General features: G+C 43.0%; 1 protein-coding gene across 1 annotated transcript in view; it reads left to right on the plus strand.

Annotated features, from left to right (window-relative positions):
- Positions 1-5,246: 5,246 nt before the first annotated feature.
- Positions 5,247-25,093, plus strand: part of doc2b (double C2-like domains, beta) — a 171,769-nt gene continuing 151,922 nt past the window's right edge. Inside the window, exon 1 of the mRNA XM_069672896.1 lies at positions 5,247-5,948. Coding sequence (XP_069528997.1) covers positions 5,612-5,948 — 337 coding nt within the window. The 5' untranslated portion in view covers positions 5,247-5,611. The remainder of the gene's footprint in view (positions 5,949-25,093) is intronic.

The following is a 25,093-nucleotide window of genomic DNA, read 5'->3' on the forward strand; positions in this document are numbered from 1 at the left end:
GACACAGAGATCTCACATTTGTTACAATATTTTGTCGTGTTGTGATTTCTTTGGTGATAAGGTCTGATCATTAGACCTGTGTTGCAAAGTCCAAACTGAAAATGACTAACCTTTGTCTGCCGAAAAAAAAAAAATCCAAATTAGATTTGAGCTGCTTTTTGTCTTCATTCTGCCCCTCCAAATGTCCACAGTGCTGCTGCTTTTTGTGAGGCAGCTGGGGACCGTTTAGTCTTTGTGTTTAGACAGAAAGGGTTACCTGGTGGCCCTCTTGTGTTTCCTGTTGACTTGTCTCACTGCTCGCTCGAGATAATTGCCTCTGAGTGGCTGGGCATTGAGAGAGGGCTACTTTAAATACCCCAGAGGCCCACACCGCTATCTCTCAATGCATTATTCACAACAATGATGGTTTTTGCCATATCTCTCTGAAGCCCCTGTTGTGTATGTGCTTTCTCTCTCTCACACAAACACACACTGACACACACACACAAGCCCTTAATCTTCACTGCTTATAATGAAATTTTAGGAAGTGGGGAGGATTTGTCTCTTGTTTGATAGCAACAATAAACCACCAAAGAATATGAACATTGTCTTTCTTGGTAAAAGACAATTTCCATTCTCATTATCTTATCGGACTAATGGGAAAATAAACAACAGTGTAAAGTGACGAATAGCTGCTAACCATATCTACAGCACAAACACTATTTTTTTTGTATCTTTGTATTTATGTATCTTTTCTTGTCAAATCCAGTGGCTGAATAAACCGATGGCTGTCCCTCCCACTTTATCTCTCAGTTGTCTTTCTCGCTCTGTCAACAACAAAACATCAATCATGGCTACAGCATACATATGCAACAACGTTTTCAGCAAAAAGCTTAAACCTTACCCTCCATAGTAAAATAAGTGCCTCGTTTCCTGCTTCATAAAGAGCCCCTCCAGTGAAAATCCAGTGTTTAACCTTGTAAACATCTCCATGTGGTGTTTTTCATGTGCTACAAGACATATCAGGGACAACATCAGCAGTCATCTCCATGGCTGGGCCTGTCTGCTTTTAAACTGCAGTGTACCAAGGACAGGCTGAACAACACGTTTTCAGATTGGCAGGTTTGAGACGTCACAAACCTGAGGAGCCAATCCCGTTAATGGACAGGGTGACACTATACATATCATTATGTGTAACCCATGGCAACCACCATTTTTGCAAATTCACTACTGACTACTAACGTTAACGTTACTACTACTAATCACTACATTTCAAGTTGCCACTAAACGATGGCAGAGACATGTTTTGTTTTCGTGACGGAGCGGTTGGAAATATACATAGTGGGCGGGGCCTATGCAGATGAGGGAGAAGGAGGAGATGCCTTGGGAGGATTTTTACAAGGTAATTAAATGTATTTAGTGGAAAAAACATATCAGACACAATTTATTATTTCAAGTAGAGCATTTTATATGTCTTAAAACATGACTGGAGCTGCTATTTAACAGCTTAGAGAGCCTGTTGTGTTGAGGTCTTTTTTTCCCCTAAATGTGCTCTCACTTAAAGTTAGCTAACCTGCTACTTCTAATAACCAAAGTCAAACGCAACCACAGAGGGCACCACTACGGGAGACACTATCTGACGGAGGAACAGACTACAACACACGCAACATATCGTTACAAATGTAATCAAATCTAAACAGCTCGACCATGTTTATTCCAACACACGCTAACTTGACCGCAATCAACTCAGACAGTCAAACATTCCCTCACTCTCTGTCTGTTTCAGAGATATCATAAGGCTACAAACGGATGCAGATAATGTATTAAATTGGACAGATAATTATCATTTCACCACTTTCAGTTTGATCAGCACCTGAAAAGACCATGGATAGTGAGAAACATCGGGCCATAATTCAAATTCATGTTAGCATACAGCCACTTTGTAGTTAATATTAGCTAGGAAGGGAGGCTAGCATTATGTAATAATAATGTTGGAAAATATGGTAGGAAAGGTGTACATTCACAACTAATGGTAATGTTAGCTAGGAAGTGACTGTAAGCTATCATTTTTACTATCCATTGTCTTTTCAGTTGCTGGTCAATCTGGAAGCAGTTTAAAGATAACAAGTTCTCAAATTTCCAAACAATTTTTGGACTTACTGTGAATATGGTAAATTAGCAAACATTACTTCAGCCACTAGCTAAGAAGCTAACTTTAGCTAACTGAGTTTCTGCATTGCGGACTCTACATAAGTAAAGAAAATTAAAACAGTCTTTGTAGTGCTTTAGCTCTCTTATATTAGGCTGTCTAGATTATATTGCTCTTTCTAAATGCCCTAAAGTGTACTCGGGCAGTTTCTCTGTCTGTCTATTCTCAGACAGACTTTTTCCTAATGTCAGTCAGGAAATCCTCAGCGTGTGTCCTGTGGGGATGTCGTGTCTTGTAGTGGAGGAGGACATAATTGAGGACACCTGTTCAGAACCAGAAGGCACCAAAAGAGAGCAGTTTTCTGGAGGTTAAATCCTTTCATTTAGTCTATAACACATACAGGATGGGTTTTGTGCAATAAGGTTTTCTTAGAACATATCGAGGGAAATATGTGGCATTGACTTTGAATAGGGACTGAAAATGGCTGAAAACAGCAACAGGGAAGCTCTGACTTCCTCAGTATGTCCTCATCTGGTGTCAAATTATCTTATTGAGCTCATATAACAACCTATTAGCCTGAGTACAGCCTTTGAATTTCAATTTCTCCAAGCAAACTTGTTGCTGCAAGCTAACACAAGAGGGTGCTGCATCATCTGTTCACTGCAAGCATGTTTTTTTTTACTGTTTGTGAATGACAGAGCTACTGCAGAGGGGAGAGCTCCTGGTCAATCTACAGGGAAAGCCTCTTCTGAGAGGGTGGGAGTCCCTTTGATGAGTTGTTGTTTAAGTCACATGATAGGTGTAGGGACGTAAATAAGGTCTGACATATTGTGAATGTAGATAAATGACACTTAGGGTTTAAATTTAAAGCAGCATGTGCATCTTTTGCAGTCCCAGCTTGCAGTGTTTAGAGTTTTTAAAGACGGAGGACTGTAATGCCTTGAAATCCTGTAATTATTTTTTTCTGTTTGGGTGCAAACTTTAATTGGATATAAAGTGTATCTGGTAAGATTAATGAACAATTGCAGGACAGGTATCATCTTACAAAAAGGTCTCACCTGTGTGTTATGTAACGTGCCCCTTTAACAACACACAGTTAATCATAACAGTCGCATTGTCACACAGATCTGTTCACACTGGTGAAATGTGCCAATATGTTTACTAAACAAGCGTGCAAATGTACAGTGTTACAGATTTTCACTGCCACCTGCAAAATTGCAACAGATGGTGAGTAATTAATAAACGTGTGATAACACCGGGGTTTGTAATTGATACACAGGGAAGTGAAAATACTATGGGACTGTGCATCTAAACAGGCAAGTAAGCATGAATGAAAGTATGAAGGAAGGTATGTGCGTTTATTAGGATGAGAGTGAAGAAGAAAAAAGGAAAATCATAGTGTGATGGAGAAAATGGGGAAGTCAGCAGGGGTGGCAGTAGTCATTTCGGGGCCCAGAGGGGAAACTTTGGGAGGCCCCCCTTTACACCAATCGTTTTTCCACTTGAACTAAAACAAATGTAGGGAGTACATATCACACCTTCTATTCGGAGAAAGAAGCATTTAAGCTTATCACCACTCTGTCTGGCCCTTTTTACACTGCGGGTCCACCACAGTACCATAACGAAGCTCCGCCCTCATGCAGCCTTTGCCATTTTACATTGGACCAAGCAATGCCGGCGTAAAGCCGCCCCAGTGTGCGTTTTCACGAGTTCCGGCGTTGCGGAAGAAAAACACCTGCGAGGTGTAAACAAACAGTGCGGGCTTCACCCACACACACGGCGCTGTACTGCCCTGCCGGCTCCGCTGTTTACACGGACGCACTATGCTTCTGTTACGCCTCTGTTACGCCTCTGTAACATCTCTATTTCGCCTCTGTTACACCTCGGTCACGCCTCTGTTACGCCTCTGTTTTGCCTCTGTTACGCCTCTGTAGCGCCTCTGTTACGCCTCTGTAGCGCCTCTGTTACTCCTCTGTTACTCCTCTGTTACTCCTCTGTTACTACCTCCGATTCCGGCTCAGAAGAACATCTTCCCACCATTATGCCTCCATGCGTTTTACATAGAAGAAGAAACGTAAAAAAGCTTCTCACATGTCCAAGAGAAAAGGGAACTATATTCATCTTTTTTGGCCGTGTAAATATATATCTGGGTTTCAATCTTGTACAGACAAGAAGCTCAGAGATATTTTCAAACCTAAATTTAATCCTGCGTTTGCCTTTTGAATTTTATATTCCTGGAAAAACTGCAGCTTTAGCAAGAAAATGGAGTCTGTTAAAGTGGATTAATAGAAACCACTGTCCCTCTGTGGAACGAGGAGATCTCTCACGTTCTTCCTCACGAGAGGATCAGCTCTGTCCCAAAAGGTGACAGTCAGGCATTTCTGAACATTTGAAAGCCATTCATGGATCTCCCTGTTGATACTGTTGATTTATTGTCTTAAGTTTTTCCTTTTTTGATCTGAAAGCCTTCATGACGAAACACCCTCACTGGACACGCCCACTTGGACTCAGACTAAAACAGAGGTGGCATGACCAAAGATAGTGTGACCTTTTCAGAAGGATATATGGTGTTTTTCTGTCGGCTCAAAGGATTATGTGTCGCCTTTTTTGTTGTTGTAGTTTTAGATTTCTGTGTATGTATGTGTTTTAATTTGCTGTTCTTAATTTCATTTCATTTGAATAATAATAAAACTGTGCTGGAAGAAGAAGTAAGGGAAACTGAAGTAAACTCAAATTGTAAATCTGCATGTTTGCAACAGGTGATAGAGTGTAAGAGACGAATACTCAGTAGAAAACATCTCAGAGGGGCATCCCCAGCTCAAAGCATGGATCCCTGGCTCTTGGTCCAGGTTATCATAGCACCAAAAGTACACACACGCACACCCACTCATTCAAGCACACACATTCACATGCGCTTGAGTCTGGCGTGGCGCTGGATCTTCCCTCCCACTGACAGATGGATGGGGTTAATATCATAATTAAGCACCTCGGCCGACGGTTCCTGTTTACCGCCCGGTTGCTAGGCAGTGACATCAGCTGATCCCTCCCTCCTTCCTCTCTAATCCCTTCCCTCTGCCTCGCACTCCCTCACACAAACACCACTCTCCCTGCTCTCTCAGAAAGGCAGCGCAGACGTGGGCAGCGTGTGGGGGAATAGGAAGAGGAAGAGGAGAGAGAGAGAGAGAGAGAGAGCGGGAGGGTAGTAGGTAGTAGAGTGTGTGAGGCTGTCAGACAGCATGGTCTGAGTCTGAGGACACCACTGGAAGACGCAGCAGCAGGAGCCTCAAGATCTCCATGTAGACCAGTGTGGTGACATCCAGACATCACCTGGACCTGTCCACCCAGGGCAACACCTCTTCCAGGGAGGCAAAAGGAAGAGGAGTAAGAGGAGGAGGACGAGGGGGAGGGTCTGTTTACCTTCTTTTTTTTTTCTTTTCTCAGTTTTTTTGGTTTTGGGAGTTGGCTCCGGGCTGGACCGCATGCATGACACAACGCAAAGGCGAGAAACCCACCATCAGCATCCAGGAGCACATGGCCATTGACGTGTGCCCTGGCCCCATCCAGCCCATCAAGCAGATCTCAGACTACTTCCCCCGTTACCCCAGGGGCCTCCCCCCTTCTGCGCCGCCCCCCAAAACGGGCCACGCCGGGCCCCCGAGCTCTGCCCTCTCCACCTCCTCGGCCGCCGCCTCTGCCACCGAAAGTGACCGACCCAATGAGGATAAACCGGACAGGGCTTGTGCCGGAGCCTCCGCCTCCTCGCAGGCCACCAGGAGGGACGAGGAGCCGGACGTGGAGGGATACGACTCAGATGACTCCAGTGAGTGCTTCTTGTCGCCTCCATGGTGTTTTCCAACATGTCTCCGTGTGTGTGTGTGTGTGTGTGTGTGTGTGTGTTTGTGTCCCTTTTAGTTCTTCCTCTCCCCTCTCCCTTTCTCTTATTACTGCATCTCCATTTTTTTTTTGCCACCGGTTGCCAGGCATCCCTCCAGCCGTGTGGCTTTGTGGCTTTATCTCTCACCTTTTCTTCCCTCAGCTGCCTCGTCCATCTCTTTCTATCTCCAGCCGCCTGGCGCGTGTGTGTCTGTGTGCTGCAGCTAACTCTTTCCCTCTCAGTCGACACAGCCAACTGTTGCTGCTGCAAAGAACACAGCTCCCCCCCTCCTCCTGTCCTTTCTCCTCTCCTCCAGCTGAAAGCATGATGTGCTAGATTTTATTGGACTAAATGGTTGCACACGTCTGTCACCGAGTGTGTGTGTGCATTTTTCGTATTACCTGTGTCTCCAGGGTGCTCGGTGTACGCTGTCGATCAGTCTCATGGCTTCTTGGTGAAGCTTGGAATTAGTCGCAGTTTTGCGCTCAGCGACAGCTGACTGCCTCTTTAGGCTCATCAACATACAGTTGGCTAATGGCGAGGGAGGGAAGTTGTAATTGTGTGCCGGACTGTTTTTGTGTCTCCAAAGCATAAAGATGTGTGTGTCCATATCTGCCTCCATCACAGAGGGGAGGTTCCTTTGAGAAAGCCTTTGCTAAATGTCATTCTCTCAGGTTTGAGAGGATGAATAATAATGGATGTTTCTTACGTGAAGCACGGCTATCGCAGCAATAACAAGTGAAAGAGATTTGTGCATCCTGCAATATAATTTTCACTCTCAGCAAACATCTTTAAGGAAAGGTGATACGACACTCTGCACCACGCTGAGAGGAAACGTGCCAAAATAAAAGCTGCTGCAAACCTGTCGAAATTAATACAAACCTTAGGACCAGTCTGAGTGAAGGAGACTTTGCAGTCGTTGCCTCTGAACTTCACCCGTCTGCGGCTCCCTCTGAATAACATGTTGCACACAGACAGTCACTTCACACTTGTGCCTTTTTCTAGAGGTTTTTTGTCGCTGCTGCTTTCTGCACAAGAGACTTGTGATTGCAGGTTAATGTGTGACAGCAGTGCAGCTTCTCTAAGAGTTAATCCATGCAGAGCAGCATGCAAGGGGGGGCTTAGGCCATCCCTAATCCAGAACTGGACAGAAGGGGGAGAGGGGGGGGGGATGGTAGAAAGCAGAGGAGGCAGGTTGGGCCTGGCAGATGTTGCTCTGTGACCTCAGCAAAGGCAGCCAGGATTTCACTCCGTGGGGAAAGAGAAGGAGAAATGTATGCTTGTAATTTGTTTAATTTTGAGAGCAGTCTTTGATTAGTGAGAGATTTCTAGAGTCTTTTGTTTTCTGCAATCACAGCACAGTGTTTCATAAAAGTCTCTGCCGGTGCACTGTGAAGAGTTTTGGAATTATAATTACTCAACTGCAAAGATTATGTTTCTGGTTCACCTTGGAGTAAAAGTAAACTGCTAACTCTTAATGATCATCAAGTTCTGTCCAAAGAAAGATGTTGTTGAAGTTGACTAAATGCATTTTTACATCCTTATTGAGACATTTGTGTGTCACTGAACCACATAAGAAAATCAATCCTGCTTCTGCAGTGCTACCTGGAAATGTGTCTGTTTCTGTTAGGTAAGATAAAGCACAAAAGTACTTGTAGTACTTGTTGCATGTTGAGCCAGGCATACGGCAGATCAATTCAGTATTGCCTAGAGCAGGTATAATGGAAAGCCTTTTAGTTGGCACTGCGATCCCTGGCTCTTCCTGTCTACATGTCGATGTGTCTGCAAATTGTTCCCGATGGTCAGTCCGTGTAGCGTCATGCATGGCAGCTCTGCAGCCAGCGGGATGCAAGTGTATGTGAATGAAATGGAAGGTTGTAAAGTGCTTTGTCGGTTGAAGTGCAATTGGAAGTGGCAATCATTTTACCGGCTATTATCACAGTGAAGACTTTGACGCATCACCCACTGACGTAATTCTGATTGGGAGGAGTAAAGAGCTCAATATTCTCCTCCAAAAAAGACAATCTAACAATCATGCCTTCTTCAAACACTAATTGTTCAGGTGTGTGGAGCTGTAAAAGTGCAGGGAAACTTTTCATACGTGTGCGACGAGGTGCAACAAAGGAACGCCTTCGTGGAAAGAGTTGAAAAGTGTGCACCATTGTACCCATTTGTACAGTTTCATTGTGAAGACTCTACAAAGACGTGCCAAAGACAAAAAGTTCTTGGAGAGAAGTTGAGGAGGAAGTAGGATGCAATCAGGAGGATAACAGCAGGCTCTGCAGCCCGCTGTCGAGTGTGGCCATTCAGAACAAGCAAAAACACTTTCGCCTTCCGAAGTGTTCGGACGCACATTGTACCTATGACCTACAGAGAGTCCTGAAAAGGACTTCATTTCTCCAGGGAGACCTCACCAAGAAAACACAAGATTACACACTTTAACACAGGAAGTCCCTTGAGATTTGACCGGTAAATATAAAACAGATTCATGCTGACAAAAGATCAGTTGCTGTTCAATCTGCAAAGGATGCACCTAAGTGTTATATGCAACAGGTGTTAGGATGTTGTAGCTACTGTAACTTTATCAAACTGGTTTTGGTGCACAGTCTCTTCCTAACTGTGTCAGATGAGGATCAGTCACGCTGCAGCAGCTTCTTGCAAACGTCAAACCACATCTCCTCTCGATCCTCCCTGCTAATAAGGCAATTAGACACCAACATCTGCCAGAGCATCATCTTAATGATTTTACAATCACCTGAAGAGTCATCAGTGATGCCGGATAATTACCATGTCAACTCCACTTCCAAATAAAAAAAAGAAAAGAAAAAGGCCACATGAGGGAGAAGCTAAGTAGCTATGGTAGCAGTTAATTGTAAACACAAATATTAGACGGGTAATCCAAAGACTGAGTCATCTGCATGCGTAGCACAAGCTTTACCTGCGGTGTTGATGTGTCTAATGAAGGCTGCCACTTAAATAATGAATGCATAACAAGTGGCTGTTTGGGTGTGATGCAACGTCCCAAATAATCCCAAGCTGCTGCTGCTGCTGCTGCTGGTGTCATGGGAGTTAAAGAGAGAAACATAAGGAGCATAAACAAAGTAGTAAAGCAGCAGCAGCAGCATGAGTGTGTTTTCATGGATTCTGTATTAAAACCTGCTGCACATTCTAAAAGGAAAACCCACAACAAATGTTACACCTGGCATTCCTGTTTTTATCTATCCTGTGGGATCATGAGCAAACACAGAAAGCATGAGCACATACTTGGCAACTCCCTTCACCTCTGCAATTCAGTTTCATACAAATAACTCAAACATGAATCTGTTCTCAAGTCCAGGTCGTCAGAAGCAGCAGCGTGGTCAGCGGTCAAACTTAAAATATGACGTTGTAGGTATCCATAGAGCACCATATGTGCACGCCGTCCTCAAGCTTACTGGTTTGATGTGGCGTTAAAATCAGGTGACACAGAATGAAGACCGCAAGTTCCCGCTCTTGGAGGCAGTTTTGGCGCACTGGATGGGTCAAACAAACTCAGAAATAGCAGCAAGGAGACAAAAGTTACATTCCTGTGTTAAACAGTCAACATGGACTCCTTTTGAAAAGCTGTGGTGTAGCATACGTTAGAAACAATTTAAACTACCTAACTAGCTAAGTAGTTTTTGTGGCTTAAAGGGCCAGTTCGCCGATTTTTAACCTCAGTCCTATCATGCTATTTTGGGGAGCTAATGCCATTATGGTAAAAAAAAAAAAGCAATTTGGCTCTGTGCCTTTGGAGGACGCTATCTGCTTCTCCAATGGGCCCTGGAAAACCAGCGGGCTTGCTAAACTACACTTCCTCAATCTAGGACGCCCGCCTCTGTTGTCATGTCTCGTTCAGAATCGTCAGGTCTGAAATGTAGGCTGCAGACCTGAAGATTTTCTTAGACGATCCACTGGTATATTCTCGTCATATTTCAGATTCTGTCCCGCTTTGAACCATTGCCTTTAGCAAAGCAGTAGTATTTCACTCCAGCGTCTCTTGCTGGGCCGTTCCTTTCAGAAGGAGGGGCGCAATGCATGCTGGGTGTTGTAGGAATCTAGAATGGGCGAAACCACGAGCTATTTGTACAACTTTCTCCACAGCTATGGCGCCAATTTCAGATATTATTGCTTCTATCGATTACAGAGAACACCAGCTTTGAATGACAGTGGCTTTTACCAGGTGCAAATTGCTCCTCTAATATAACCAAATTACCACAGTTTTGCAAAGTTAACCACTTGAAATGAATGTTGCACATGGGAAAAAGTCATAAAACGTGAAACATTTGTTGGCAAGCTTTATTCTGAAAATCTGACGGCTTTATTTTCAAAGTCTAAATGCATTTATTCTAGCTCACTTGGAGACCTGCACGTGCAAAACAGCAGCTAGAGAGACGCCTAGATTGTAGTATTTTGAAGCCACTAACCAAACTGCTGTTGGTAAGCAGGAAAACACTTACAGTCATACTGTGTGGCATCTCAGTGGTCCAAAATGCAATGAAGCTATAAGAATGTAGTTCATTTGCTGGACATTCACAAGGACCCTCTACGGCCAACAAATGAAAGCGATTCTAAAACATATAATATAACGTATTTACCATTAAGTCCTGGAGTACGCAGCTAACTCCACAGACTGACGGTGTGCAGCACAGTGAAATGATTTCTTCTTTAAGATTAAACTGCTCTCATATTGTGCATGTTGAAAGACTTGCTGAAGGACAGCTGAAACCAAGGCTACTTCAGTAAAGCTCAATACAAAAGCTGGGAACACATCGTATCAGGTCTGCAGCGCTGACAGCTCCTGCTGGACAGCAACAAGCCTATACCAATATGTATAATGGAAGTAATTTTATAACCACCTTCTCCTGTCCTGTTGGCTTAGCTTGTCTATGTTTCTGCCTTGATTTCATCACAGAGGGGTGGTAAAGTTTTAACACACTTGTCGCCAGGTTGATCTGATAATTCTTGGCCTCATACACATGAGTCACACGCTGAGGTAAAGTAATTCCTCCCTCCTGGCGGAGCAGCGAGAATGAAGAAGCAAGCTTCACTTTGAATTTGTTTGATTGTCTTTCAAAAACTGCGTTGGAGACTTTCACATGTTGCTGCATGAAATAAGAGACAGGAACTCTCTTCTTCCTGTTGTTTGTGATTTAAAAGAGCCAGCACTGGCCCAAATTGGCTCTTCATGGTCCTGCGGGACTTGATCCAGTATCTGGATGCTTCCTCTGGGGGCGGCGGGGGAGGGTGGAGCGGTGTGGCAGAGTTCTCCCTTATGATCCGAGCCACACAGGGACATCTCAATCGGTGCTAAGAACCTGCTGGCTAATCTGCATAACAGCACCATTTTCTGACTCATTGTGACTCATCTTTGATTTTAATTGAAGCGGAAAAGTGCATCACCCACCAAGTGTCCCAGCTCCCCTGCGAAGGGCGGTAATCAAAACCAATTGGACGTCGACATCTCTGCCACATCAATTAATGGTGGTCTGTGGAGGGTGTAGAGGTACACGTCTCTGCCGGGGCCAGGAGAAATAGCCGGTGTGACCCACATGACCGAGCAGGCCCTTGTGTTTTTGAGAGATAAGCCTCAGAGCCATATGTGTTGACAAGACCAGTGCAGGTTGGTTTGGGGAGGGGGGGGGAGTTGGTAATATATGCACACACAGGTCTCCCCTGAGATGTCTTGCAGTACTGCTGTCTCCTAAACACACGGCTTGAGCTACAGTGTTTGCATGTAAGTGTCAAGTGGTGAGGAGAGAAGTGTCTGAAGAAAGGAGGATGATCCGTCAGGAAAAAGTAAATAAAATCAAACAAACTGTATTTTGTATTTATTTCTTACTGAGGGTTTGATCCTGTAATGAGACGAAAGAGTGTTGACAAAATTATCACCACTGTTAGAAAGATTGTCCTTGTTCAGACCGGCAACAATTTGTTCTAATTTATTAGTGGATTGAAAGAAAATGAATCAACAACCATTAGGATAATTGACTAATAATTTCAAACATTTTTCAAGCCGAAAGGTCAAACGTTTGCTGCAAACAACGAGTACTTGGGTTTTAAACAAGAGAAGCAATTTATAGTCTCACTCTGTGAAATTGTGATGATGATCTGATAAAAGCATAATGGGCAACAGAGGTTAAAGTAACAACATTGTAACCCTTGCTAGTACCGGGTTGGACCCCCTTTTGCTTTCAGGACTGCCTTAATTCTTTGTGGCATAGATTCAACAAGGTGCTGGAAACATTCCTCAAAGATTTTGGTCCATTCTGACATGATAGCATCACGCAGCAGCTGCACATCCATGATGCGAATCTCCCGTTCCACCACATCCCAGCGGTGCTGTATTGGATTTGAGACTCTATCGGTGACTGTGGAGGCCATTTGAGCACAGTGAACTCATTGTTTGAAATGATTTGAGCTTTGCGACATGTCGCGTTATCCTGCTGGAAGAAGATGGGTACAATGAGAGAACTGCAGCTCACTGGATATTTTCTCTATTTGCTCATTCTCTCTAAACCTTAGAGATGGTTGTTGGTGAAAATCCCAGTAGATCAGCAGTAGACCAACAACCACGCCACGTTCAAAGTCACTTAAATCACCTTCCCCATTCTAATGCTCGGTTTGCACTTCAGCAGATCGTCTTGACCATCTCTACATGCCTAAATGCGTTGAGTTGCTGCCATGTGATTGGCTGATTAGAGATTTGCGTTAACGAGCAGTTGAACAGGTGTGCCTAATTAAGTGGCCGGTGAGTTTATAACAGACCAACGCAGTCTCACAGTGGCTTGTGAAATCTACTTGTGTTAGCACAACTTTCAAACAGATAAAGTTTCATATATTTCCTGCCAGATGCAAGGTGAGGCAGCATAAAGAGCGACAAAGTTGCCAATGGAAGGAAATTTGTGGGTGGATGGGTCAAAGAAAACCAGCACGCTGAACCAGGCAGACAGGGTCCTATGTGGAACCAAAGTCCAACTTTAACTGATTATTTAAAGACAAACCTATTATGTTATATTTAATTATTACAATAAAAAAATTGAAATAGCTATCCGGCAGGTAACCCTGAGGCCTGCAGGCACACAACAAAAGAAATGTTAAGCGCTCATACTGCCTTTGTCTCCATGTACACGAATCCTTTAAATTACATTTTGTGACTGTCACGACTTGCTGAGGGACTGGTTTGGTAAATGATACTGTATATGGGAGATTTAATGGCTTTTAACAAATGTATTTTAAAGTGATATCTTTCATCAGTCCCATCAGTGCCCATTTTACATTGTCTCATGTATTCAAAACACTCTCTAAAGATAATCACTGTCTTTTACATTCATCTCCCTCAGAATAATATTAAATGAGCTAATCAGCTAATGAGCTGGAATGATGCTAAAGTAAATATGCTAATTAATGAAAAGCTATCAAACATTTAAAAATGTGTCATCTTTCAGATTAATTTCATCTCTGCTTTTCCTATCATAATTATATAAATAACTTAGTTTGTCTAGCACTTCTAGAAAAAGTGTGGGGGAGGCCGTGACTACAGTTTAAGACAGGAGGAAATGAGTTTTTAAAATATCTGCAGAATCAGCCGTTTTCTGGTAAGCCATGCCAAGCTGTGGGGCCGTAATTACAAAAGCTTTGTCACCTCTCAGAGCCACAGGAAGGTCGAGTGCTGAGGCCGGTACAGCCGCCTGCCTCCAGCTGCCTGCAGTACATTATATTTACAATGTTTAAAGTTTGTTACACCCCAGATCTTCTGATCCCTGTCGCACAAACGATACTTTCAATTTAACCATCCCAAGTGGTGCAAGCAACCTGGTGGTGTCCTTTAATATTTGATGTTGATCTGCTGTTGTTGGGGTTGGTGAGCTGTGCAGAGGTTAGTGAAACAGGGTTTTACCTCAGACAGAATTTGCTCTTTAAAAATTCAGCATTGTACTCTGGGGTTCTGCCATTAGCGCCTTGTAGTTAATTAAAATAATATGAAAATTGATTCTTAAAATAAACTGGCTATCTGAGTAATGAGGCTTAATTTGAACTAATTTTCTGTCTAGCGCTACAGATTTTCCCTATCCCAATAAGTGCACCTACTATTACCTAAGCTTCTGAAGCAAGAAAAAGAAATTTTGCCAATGCTGTCAGGCAAAAGAGATACATTAAGTGCCAGAATAGAGAGACATTGTTCTTTTCTCAGTAATACAAGTTTAAGACCTGCAGCACCGAATCAGAGTCTAAGTTAGGCTATAAAAGCAAAATGATTCATCCATCAAAAGATCACAAGCTAATGCTAACACTTTAGCATAGGCTACTGTTGAGTGATAGCATACTTTGCAGGGGTTTGCAAAGAGAGCACCAAAGTAGCTGCTACTTAACTAACACAAGTCGTGTAATTGCTTTTTTATGGGACCTATAGGATAAACACCTACTTGACAGCTCCCTTAAAGTGAAGCCAAAACCTCTCTATCGCCCCCTGCTGACTGGCTGCAGTATAGGTCATAAAGCCCGCCTCCTCCATGTTAACAGACGGGACATGGGTTAAAACTATAAAATCAAACATGGTTTCTGTCATTATAGTTAGTTCTTATCATGCTGATTTATGTTCAAGTGTAAATTTTTCTGACAAGTATTTTTTTAATTAGTTATTTGATGCTGTAAAAAGGATGACTGACAGCTCTGTTGACAAATACTGTTCCTGCAGCCGATGTGTTCTGAATTAGCAGAATGGAGGACCGCAAGAGGAAACGTAACTAAAACAATCACTACAGTCATAGAAGTTTCCATATCTGTGAGCGTTAACCTCAGACCAACACAAGAAGCTGTTCTGCTGTTAAACACGCGGGCAGACGAGAACCTTGCTGTTTTTGAGGTAAGTTAAGTGTGCGTTTTGGTCAGCGGAAGTGGCTATGGCGGTGCCACCCACTGACCTCTGATACTGTGGAGTGATACAAGGCAGGGGTTTGCAAAGAGAGCACCAACGTAGCTGCTACTTAGATAACACTTTAATGGTCGTGTAGGCTATGTGCTTTTTTATTGGACTTATGGGATAATCACTTTAGCATACTGTAAAGTCCTAAAAGACAAGTGGTTTGCAATGAGAGCACCAATGTTGTTTCTCCTAAGTTTAAGATAACATTTTGCAGACAATTACTAGCTAATGCTAACACTTTAGCATACTGTACAGTGATAAAAGACAATAGCAGTTTTGCTGAAAGAACACTAATTCAGTTTTCGTGGAGAAAACAATCCTCCAGAGAGGCTGCTACTTAGGTAACAGTTTGGCAGATTTGTGTAAATGCTTTTTGTATCGGACCTGTGGGATAATCTCCTGAAAACTCAATGTATTCCTTTAAGGACTTGAGAGAAAAAAGTCTTTGCCGAGCCATCTGTTGCCTCGCCCAGACCAAAAGCCATTTCCAGACCTTTGTGAAACCAAGGGTTGCATCAATCCACTTGAAAACATCCCCTGAGCCTCATAATGCTCTGTTCAATGTAAAGAGTGATTTCAGCGCTGCAGTGCCCAGCGCAGTAGAATCCTATTAAGAGTCTATCTGCAAGCTGTCATGCAGTAGTAATGACTCACGGTAGAGTCCCATGTTTTCCTGTGACTAACCCAGTGCTAACAAAACAGGCCAGATTGTCAGCCTGTTCACATTATGGGTTATTATTGCTGGTGCTGTCTCTCGACAGAAGCCATCAACTGTTAGTCAAGTTAGCAGCAGTTCTGCTTCATCAGATTCAAACCCTGCCTCTGCCCTCCCCTCATCCCACTAAGCACATTATGTAATGATAATGCCTGCTATTACACACATCCATTTGGCGTCTGGGGCTGTCATCAGCAGGGGGAAATTTTGTTTGGCTTTGGTTCGTCACACGTTGCATGCACACATTTAGGAAGTGTGTTTTAAAATGTTGGTGCTGACACGTGGACTCTTAAAAGCTTTCGTTTTTGAAAGGCAAAATCCACCTTTTTTTTTATCACTTTAAACCAGGAGGAGAGCATCATCCACTTAATAGAGGAGCCAGGGACTCTCCATTTGCCTAGATTAAATCCTTGTCTGTGATCACTCCTCTGCCCACACCAAGTGATGAATCAAAACTTAACTTACTTAAGCACAACTGCATTGAGTGGGCAGAGAGCTCAGCTCACCAGTATTACATTCACAGCCTCTCGTGTCTCTGGCATCATTTGTTAGATGTCCCTTAATGTTGCCACATTAAACTGATTGTTTCCATTTGCAATTACAGGAAAAGTTGGTGGTCGTATTAACATGTAAATTCAATAAGAACCATTTATGGCATCATTGTAACGGAACTAACTGCAGGCACCAATGAAACAAAGACAGTGGTCTATTAGAATCCTTTGTGACGGTTTGCAAAGACAGGTGACACAAGCCTTCTTATACTGCCCTTCCGCCTCAGCGCTGCAGCGTTTGCCATTTTACATTGGGACCAAGCAACGTAAAGCCGCCTCAGTGTGTGTTTTTACATTGCATTCCGGCGTTGTGGAAGCAAAACGTGTGCGAGGTGTAAACAAACAGCACGTGCTTCAAACACGCATATACACACAGCGCGGTTCCACCCTGCTGGCGCCGCTGTTTACACAGACGGAGTTTCGCCTCTGTTGCGCCTCTGTAACTACCTCCGATGCCAGCTCAGAGGCAGAATGACTTCACCCCACCATTCCGCCTCTGTGCGTTTTACATAGAAGACGGAACGTAACAGAGGCGTAATAATCCCGCCTTGAACTGGCAGTGTAAAAGGGGCAATTTTAAGTCTAATGGGTTGCCGGGAAATGAATGTTAGGAAAAATTGCAAGACATTCACCTGGTAAACCAGATACCAAGTCCTGTGTGAAACCGATGACAAACAGTGAACTATTTACTTTTTGTCCAACCGTGACTTAAGCTCAATTCTGTACCGTACAAACTTAATTTGCATATATGTAACTTTCCTGATATAAGTACTTATTTTACCCAAACCACAACCTTTTATCTTAACATTACCTAATAGTTGTTACCATAACCAAGCTGCTCCAGTTTGACAATACCAACTTCTTCACCTCATGCATTTTGCACTGATATAGTTTCTCTCCCGCTGGATGGTCATTTTAACACATTTCCTGCCAACCCCACATAGTGCAGTGTTAGCAGGTAATGGTCAGGTAGTTGTAGGGTCACCATTTTGGAATGGTGGAAAGTATGCGGGATATATTTGCAGCAAGATATTAAGACTTTTTAAATAGAACTCAATGCACACTGAGGCTTTCTTAGGAGCTAGTGGCCATAATAGGATCTGCAGCATAAGGTTCTGCAGATAAATGTAGATAAATAAATAGATCAGCAAGACAAAACAAAGTAGAATAAGATCACCTTCAACCTATGAAATACGTGAAATAATAAGTGCCCATTCTCTCTGGATTAGTAACTGGTGTAGCTGGAACGCACGGGTCCAATACTACCAAATACAGGGGGGCGTGGGGGGTGAGAGAGCCCTTCTATAAGATGGTCCCTAATGGATGCAGCGATGCCTGACCATGCCTCTATGGTAGCCGTTTTGGCCCTATTGAGTCTTGCTGTCGTGCACTAAAGGGACACTGTAGATTGGTAATGTGGCATCGAGCAGTCAAGCACTGAAAGATTAGGGCGGAACCACGTTGTCAGTATGGTCTTTTTGGCTGTTGTGAGGCCTGCCAGCTGTAGTCTACGTTGATTTGAGGTAAGGGAAAGAGACGAATCATCAATGAGCAGACAGAGACAAGGATTGGGCCTGCAGTGACCCTCTTTACTGTGGCGACATTGAGGTATTGTAGTATTAACAGAACAACACAATCCATGTCTATGTTGGAATATACAGTGTGCAGTGCTGAACTTAGACATTTTGTTAATCCATTAAAAAACGATAAATAAACCCATCTTGCTGACCCTATCCGGTGAGAAGTACTGCCTACCTCATCTCCACGGCTTTCAACTGATGCACTTTGAGATTAATTAGACAGAAATCAATGATTCCATGAATTTTCCCGGTGACTCCTGGAAGGCCATCTGATTGGAGAGCAATGCTGAAAAACTGAAAGCACATGTAGCTTAAAAATACTGTCTCCTTCTCAATTTGAAAAACCTAGTATACATCTAAAGATTAGTTTTTCAGTTTGTTTAATTGATCCTTAATAATATCGAAAACTCTAAGATGTGTGTGCTTGCTTGAGGTAAAGATATAATATATAAATAAACATAGTTCTTAGTCGTTTTTTCTGAACAGACAAAAAGTTGAGCTTCGCTTTCTCCGGAGGATTTTTTCGTCAGTCAGAGTCTAACACTTGTTTTCCTCTCTCGGTCATGGAACTACCTTTCTTTCCTGCGATCTTCTCTTGTTACTCCCCGAGATGATGCTGAACACATGCTCTCTCAAAGCTCCTGCATCCCACAGCAGCTCGATCAATAATGGCCCTTTGCTCTGTTTCTTTGGACTCTTGGAAGCCACTTCTGAGTATTTCAGTGTCTCAGTGGCAGCTCCCGCAGGACGGGAAACTCAATGAGAGCACAATACCTCTCTGCTGTAGACAGACCTCCATGTCTGCCCTCTGAGAGCAGTGTGTAGGGCTGAAAACATTCGCTGAGCTTACCTGGACTTGTACCAGTCTGGCAGGAGGATTTCCTGGTGTAGGTGTATTGTGTGGTTTTTTTATTGTCTGCTGAAGTGGATTTGATTTCCTTTGGGTGGAGGGGCTTCTGTCCTGCCAGATGGTCTCCAGACTACAGCAGGCTTAAAGATTATGTATGTAATCTGTAATCACACTGAACAAAAGTTAAAGAAATTACATTTATTTTATGGTTGATGATACAATTTCATTCAGAATTGGTAGCAGTCTAACAGAAGAGGCCATGGGGTCAGATGAATCCATGAATGTGCGGCACAGTATGTCACAGATCCTCTCTCTGACAACATTCAGTAACTGACCTTTCAATACTGTTTCTATGCCGGTGATTGTATGGCTTTCTTAAACCTGCAAGATAAACTCAGCAATTTATTTTAGATTATTCAACAAATTATGGAATTGATTTCCACCTATCCTACCTATCTATCCTGTTATCGCGAGAAAACCAGCTTTGTTATCTCGAGATAACAAGAAAAATAAGTCGAAAAAAACTATTACAATGTTACAGTGTTACAATTTCATTAAGCAGACGCTTTTGTCTAAAGCGACGTACATCTGAGAGTTAATACAACACAAGCAACGATCGAGACAGGAGGGAACGAAGTCAGTAAGTGCCGACAAAGTGCCGCTTAAGTTTCTTCTTAAAGGTGAAAGGGACTCTGTGGACCGAATGGAGTTTGGTAGCTCGTTCCACCACCTGGGGACGACTGAGGAGAAGACTTTAGTAAGCGACTTAGGGCCTTGTTGTGATGGGAGCACCAGGCGCCTTTCATTGGCAGAGCGTAGTGGACTGGACGGAGTGTAGACCTGGATGAGGGCGTTCTGGTAGGCAGGAGCCGTTTTTGTTGCCGTTTTGTAAGCGAGCAACAGGGTTTAGAATTTGATGCGAGCGCCGACTGGGAGCCAGTGGAGTGATATGAAGAGTGGAGTGAGGTGCGCTGTTTTGGGTTGATTGAAAACCATTCGCGCTGCTGCGTTCTGGATCATCTGCAGAGGTTTGAATGTGCATGCAGGTAGGCCTGCCAGTAGGGAGTTGCAGTAGTCAATGCGTGATATTACGAGAGCCTGTACCAGCAGCTGTGTTGCATGCTCTGAAAGGTAGGGTCTGATCGTCCTGATGTTGTACAGGGCAAATCGACTTGACCGAGCAACTGGAAATTAAATTGGAGTAAATAAAATGTATGGATGCATATTTGCTTATGGCTTCTGTAGAGTGCCAGGGTTTATCAGAGATTTATAAGTGATGGCCAGAATATTACCTTAAGGTATGTTTGAAAAAAATGTTTTCCACTAAAGTTTGTAATCAAAACATATTTCAAATTACATGTTAAAAAAAATTGGTGTAGTAGAAATGCAAAAAAAAGAAATTGGATATATTGCAAATACAGCAATAGACGCTAGACGTCCCGTATACTGAAGCTACAGTCCTCACACTGATTGCAGGCTCGACTCCCGGTCCACGATCATTTGGTGAATGTCATCCCCTACTCTCTCCTCCCCACATTTCCTGTCTCTCTTCAGCTGTCCTGTCTAATAAAAAGAAAGAGCCAAAAAAATATCTTTAAAAAGCAGACTTAGAGATCAAATTATGATGTTTTTTTTAGCAGTTCCTGCTACTGTTCCTGAAACGGAAGAAAAAAATCAAGGAACTTTTCTCAAAATGATATAAAAAAAAACAAAAAAACATTTCCCCAACAAATTGTTAACATTGCTCACAGTTTATCGTCTATTACATTTGTTTAATGACACCCTGCTTGAGAAATAGCTGTTGATCTCGGTGTACTCAATAAGACATTGGTACAATGGCAGGGGAAGGAGACGTGAAACAGTAAGCATTTTCTTGCCTATCATTATGGGAATTTGGTTGACATTTTTGTTACTTTAGAAAGGAATGTTATGTGTTAGATAGATAATAATAATGTTTCTTGCTGTTGATGTTTAACTCTGAGGGTTCTAATAGAAATATCCAAGGGTGTTCATTATTAGACAGGCTACTAATACCTTGTCTTTTCTCTTTATAAACAATTTTATTCGAGTTGACTTGAGTCCAAGTCACTTGAGTCCACATCTCTCCCCACAGCATCACAGATGAAGCTCTTCTCAGTATCTCCTGACATTTAATTGTCATTTTCAGCATTAAAACCATATTTAGTATGCATGCAGTGTCTCCATAAAAACTCATCAGAATATCATCCCGGAGAGGCTTACATAAAGATCCATGACTCGTCCGCTTCTGGCAACCCCACAAAGCAGCAGAGCTTGAGTCATCTTTTTAGGGAGCCATGGGTCCGTAAAAAACTCACAAGGCCAAAAAAATTACATGTTTCCATCAAAGTCCACTTTTATCAATAAATGCTGGGGGCGGTCTTGATGATGTTACTTTAGAGCCTCTAAACCTCCACTTTGGGTGAGCAGGGAACGAGGAGGAGTTTTAACCGTACGTCACATCACCGGAAAAAGGTTGGTGGACCTCTTTCACACGATGTAACAAGGTTCAGTTTTAGCTTATGTTGTGTTTTCTGATCACACTTAGGTTGTCCAATATCCTGCTTTTTATTAAAGCCTCTAGAAAGGTGGCTTGAAATATTATAAAAGCATATATGATATGAATGTCTTGTTAAACATCCACAACAATAGAGTAGAATTAAAGCATCAAACAATTAGATTAAAAATGGTTACAAAATGCTTTGCTATCAATATCACAGTTAACAGTTAGCATACACACAGTAGCTGAGATATTTGTTCTCAAAGCTCTAAAGCTGAATCTAAATGATGGCCCTGTAGTGTCAGCTGGTGCTATTTCATCCTGGCATCTAATTCCCTCAATCCAATTCCCTATTGTTGATTTGGTTATCGAGTTGCTATAGCTTTAGTGCGTCACACTTTGCATGTGGGTATTGCAGATTCCTCCATCCATGATCTATACCGCTTATCCTGTTCAGGGCCGTGGGTGGACTGGAGTAGAGGGAACAGGCGGTTTAAACTTTGCTGCGGGCGGGAGCGGGCGGTCAAAAGATAAACGATGGGCTGAAAATTGTAGAAATTTCTCCCTTCATGTATGTCAGTGATCACACTGTCTTGAAGAATAAACACCAGGTGAACAGGTGTTCACAAGACCTCTCTGCCTTCATGACTGAACTACTGAACCCGAGCACTGGCGTTGCCATGGATACGCATACAAGTACAACAATCATTTAGCAAAATTATATACACAAATTAATGTAAGTGTTTCAAATGTATTTCCTGCGGGACGGGAGAAGACACAAAATCAATGGAACTCTATTGTGCAGGGAGAATGGTCAGGATTTTTGCGGGTGCGGATGGGAGTGGAAAACGCACATTGCAGGAGCGGGCAGTAATGGTCAGAAATCTAACAGCCCGCGCAGGGCTCTAGACTGGAGCTTATACTAGCTGTCATTGGGCGAGAGGCAGGGTACACCCTGGACTGATCGCCAGTCAATCACAGGGCTGACACAGAGACAGACAACCATTCACACTCACACCTACGGGAAAGTTAGAGTCACCAATGAACCTACACGAGCATGTCTTTGGACTGTGGAGTATCGGAACCCACGCATGCACAAACTCTACACAGAAAGGCCCCCTACATCCTGGGAATCGAACCAAGAACCTTCTAGCTGTGAGGCGACAGCGCTAACCACTGCACCACCGTGCAGCCCAGTAAGAAGGATGTGTGTTTCCGTATTGCTGGTTACACAGCACTTTGACTAGTCGACAAGGTGTAATGTGATAGCACACATGTTGACTTAATTGCTTTTATACCTTCAGGTGCATGCTGGGAACTCACTCAGACAAGTTCTGGTTCACCCTCAACTTTGCTCTTAACTGATTCATTCACATAGCGATGACTAGGATGTCAAAACAGCCCTGCCATCTATTCTTTCCTGAAAAAGATCCATTTAAATCCCACTCAGAGCATTCTTCTCAGGCTTGCTGAGATTAAACATCTGACCATGGGACTCTATTAGTTTCAGCTGTTCTGTCTGCTGCTTCGTATTCAAACAGTCTCTCATCTTGATTTATATTCTGTCTTGAACTGCTTCAGTGTGAAGATGGATAGACGTCGATGAGTAGCAGCTTTTAGTTGTCTGCAGCAGTGTCGACTTCCTTTCTGCACCCTGAGGTTTACCCTGATAGTACCTGGAAGCCCTTGTACTTCTCCAGCCCATTATTCGGGGAGTCAAGTTGAGTGTGCATCATAAAAAAACATCAATAATCCTTTAAAATTCAAATCCCCAGCCTTAAGTGTAAACACAATCTTTGTAGTAGATGTGCTGTGACACTGAGTGAAAGTTTGATGGAACAGAGTGTTTGATGCTCGATGAAAACGTCACTCTCACACGGCACATCTACCTCCATCTGCCAATCACAGCACTACTACTGACTGCAACAACCAGGGAGCATGATAAAAGCCGACAATCATGCAATGAAAGTCATCATTGATAAATTAGGTGTTTATTTTTTTTATCTCTTCGGTTATTTGAAGCTACCTCGAGGCATTTTACTACAAAAGAGCACCACAGGGGCCCCCAAGTGTTATTGCTTGAGGTTATTGTGATGAGAACCACGGTGATATAGAATAAATGGTTACAATGTGAGTATTGTACTCCAGCCAAGTGGGTATGAAATTCCATGTACTGTAGGTGTTGGGTTGGATTGTTTCAGCAGGAATGCAGTGAGACAACAAAGTGGGTTACATCAGACGGTCGGGCTTTCACAGGACCATCCACCCTGACCTCCAACGTCTGTGCAGAATCACGTCTCACTCCCACAGATGGAGACAACCTTGCCAGTGAATGTAATCCTGAGTTGCATCCAAATGTACCTGGCAAAGCAATGTAGTAGATTATAAACATGTAGGAAGCAAGGTTTTCCCTGTTACATCTGTAGTAAACTTAAAAGCTCCCACATTATGCTCCTTCCAGCTGTTTAAAACATGTCGGATGGATCTTTAAAACAAGGTAATGAATTCTGTTCCAAAAAAACACACACATCCAGGCTCTGAGAGACCTCTCCCTTGTCCCAATTTCTGCCTGCATTAACTGTGCGCTGCTTTGAGTGGGCGGGGGATGCTATGTTAATGAGGCGCTGCTCTGATTGGCTGCCTGATCCGGGTTTCCGGTGGAGATCGCAGCAGCTGTGGCTGTTGGTTCCTGCAGCCAACACTAGAACAGTTGGCATGTCTCACTCTCACCTTTTACATCTCCGAGGCTGTGTTCGAAATGCCGTACTATATACTATATACTATATACTAAATACTATATACTGCATACTATCATACTATATACTACATACTACATACTATATACTATATACTACATACTATATACTATATACTACATACTACATACTATATACTGCATACTGCATACTACGTACTATATACTACATACTACATACTATATACTACATCCTACATACCACATACTATATACTATATACTACATACTACATACTATATACTATATACTACATACTATATGCTACATGCTATATACTGCATACTGCGTTCAGCAGTAGTATGTAGTATGGAGGAGCTTTTCAAATTCATTTTGCAGTATGCGCCAGGCGGAAGTAAACAATAACCGCTGCTTCATTAGCTGTAGCGCCCCCTTCTGCTGGAATGCTGCTGCTGTCCGTCATTTCAACTGCCGCTGTGACGTTCTAGCGCTTTGCATTGTGGGATACAGTAGGCGAGGTAGACTGGTCCGATGTATACTAGAGATTTTTTCCAAATCAGTTCGACATCCAGGCATTTTTGGCATACTGCACATTTTTGTATACTTTACTTTTGTTTGCATACTATGTGCATTTTGGCCAAATCAGTACGTATTGCTAGTATAGAATGGCATTTCGAACACAGCACGAGTTTGTAGTAGCTAAGTACAACAATGGTGGCTGTCGCGCACTGACAGCAGAGTTGTTATCCACCGTGGAGGTGGGCATTATGCAAATCACTCCTGTTATTACGCAATAACAGGAGCCAAATCAAAACGGCTTTTTGAAGCACATGCTTTCCCGGTAGGCGGGCTATGGAAACAACCTACAGCTTGCTTTCCACAGTCTTAGGTTTGCTAGGCTGAACTGTATGTTTTCCACAATAGGGGACCTTTAAACAGGACATTCTCTAATTCCTGTTATTCCTGAAGTGATGGAGGAGGTACTGAGACCCTGAACTTAAACCTGAACTGCCAATTTTTCTGGCAAGTTGGGGGCAGAGGAAACAAGCTGTGAAGACACCACTGACATCCTTATCTTTCGAGATGATATGACAAAGTTGTTACTACCAACAGTTACAGATACATTGGCTAGCTAGTTTCCCAGCCAACATCTGTAAAACACTAAAATGTACCAGTTTTTGACATGCGCTACCAAACTGACATAGACCTTTATCTTG

Source organism: Semicossyphus pulcher, unplaced genomic scaffold, assembly GCF_022749685.1.
Source record: "Semicossyphus pulcher isolate SPU_LCO1_2020_fin unplaced genomic scaffold, fSemPul1.0.p SCAF_10, whole genome shotgun sequence".
NCBI classification, from domain to species: Eukaryota; Metazoa; Chordata; class Actinopteri; order Labriformes; family Labridae; genus Semicossyphus; species Semicossyphus pulcher.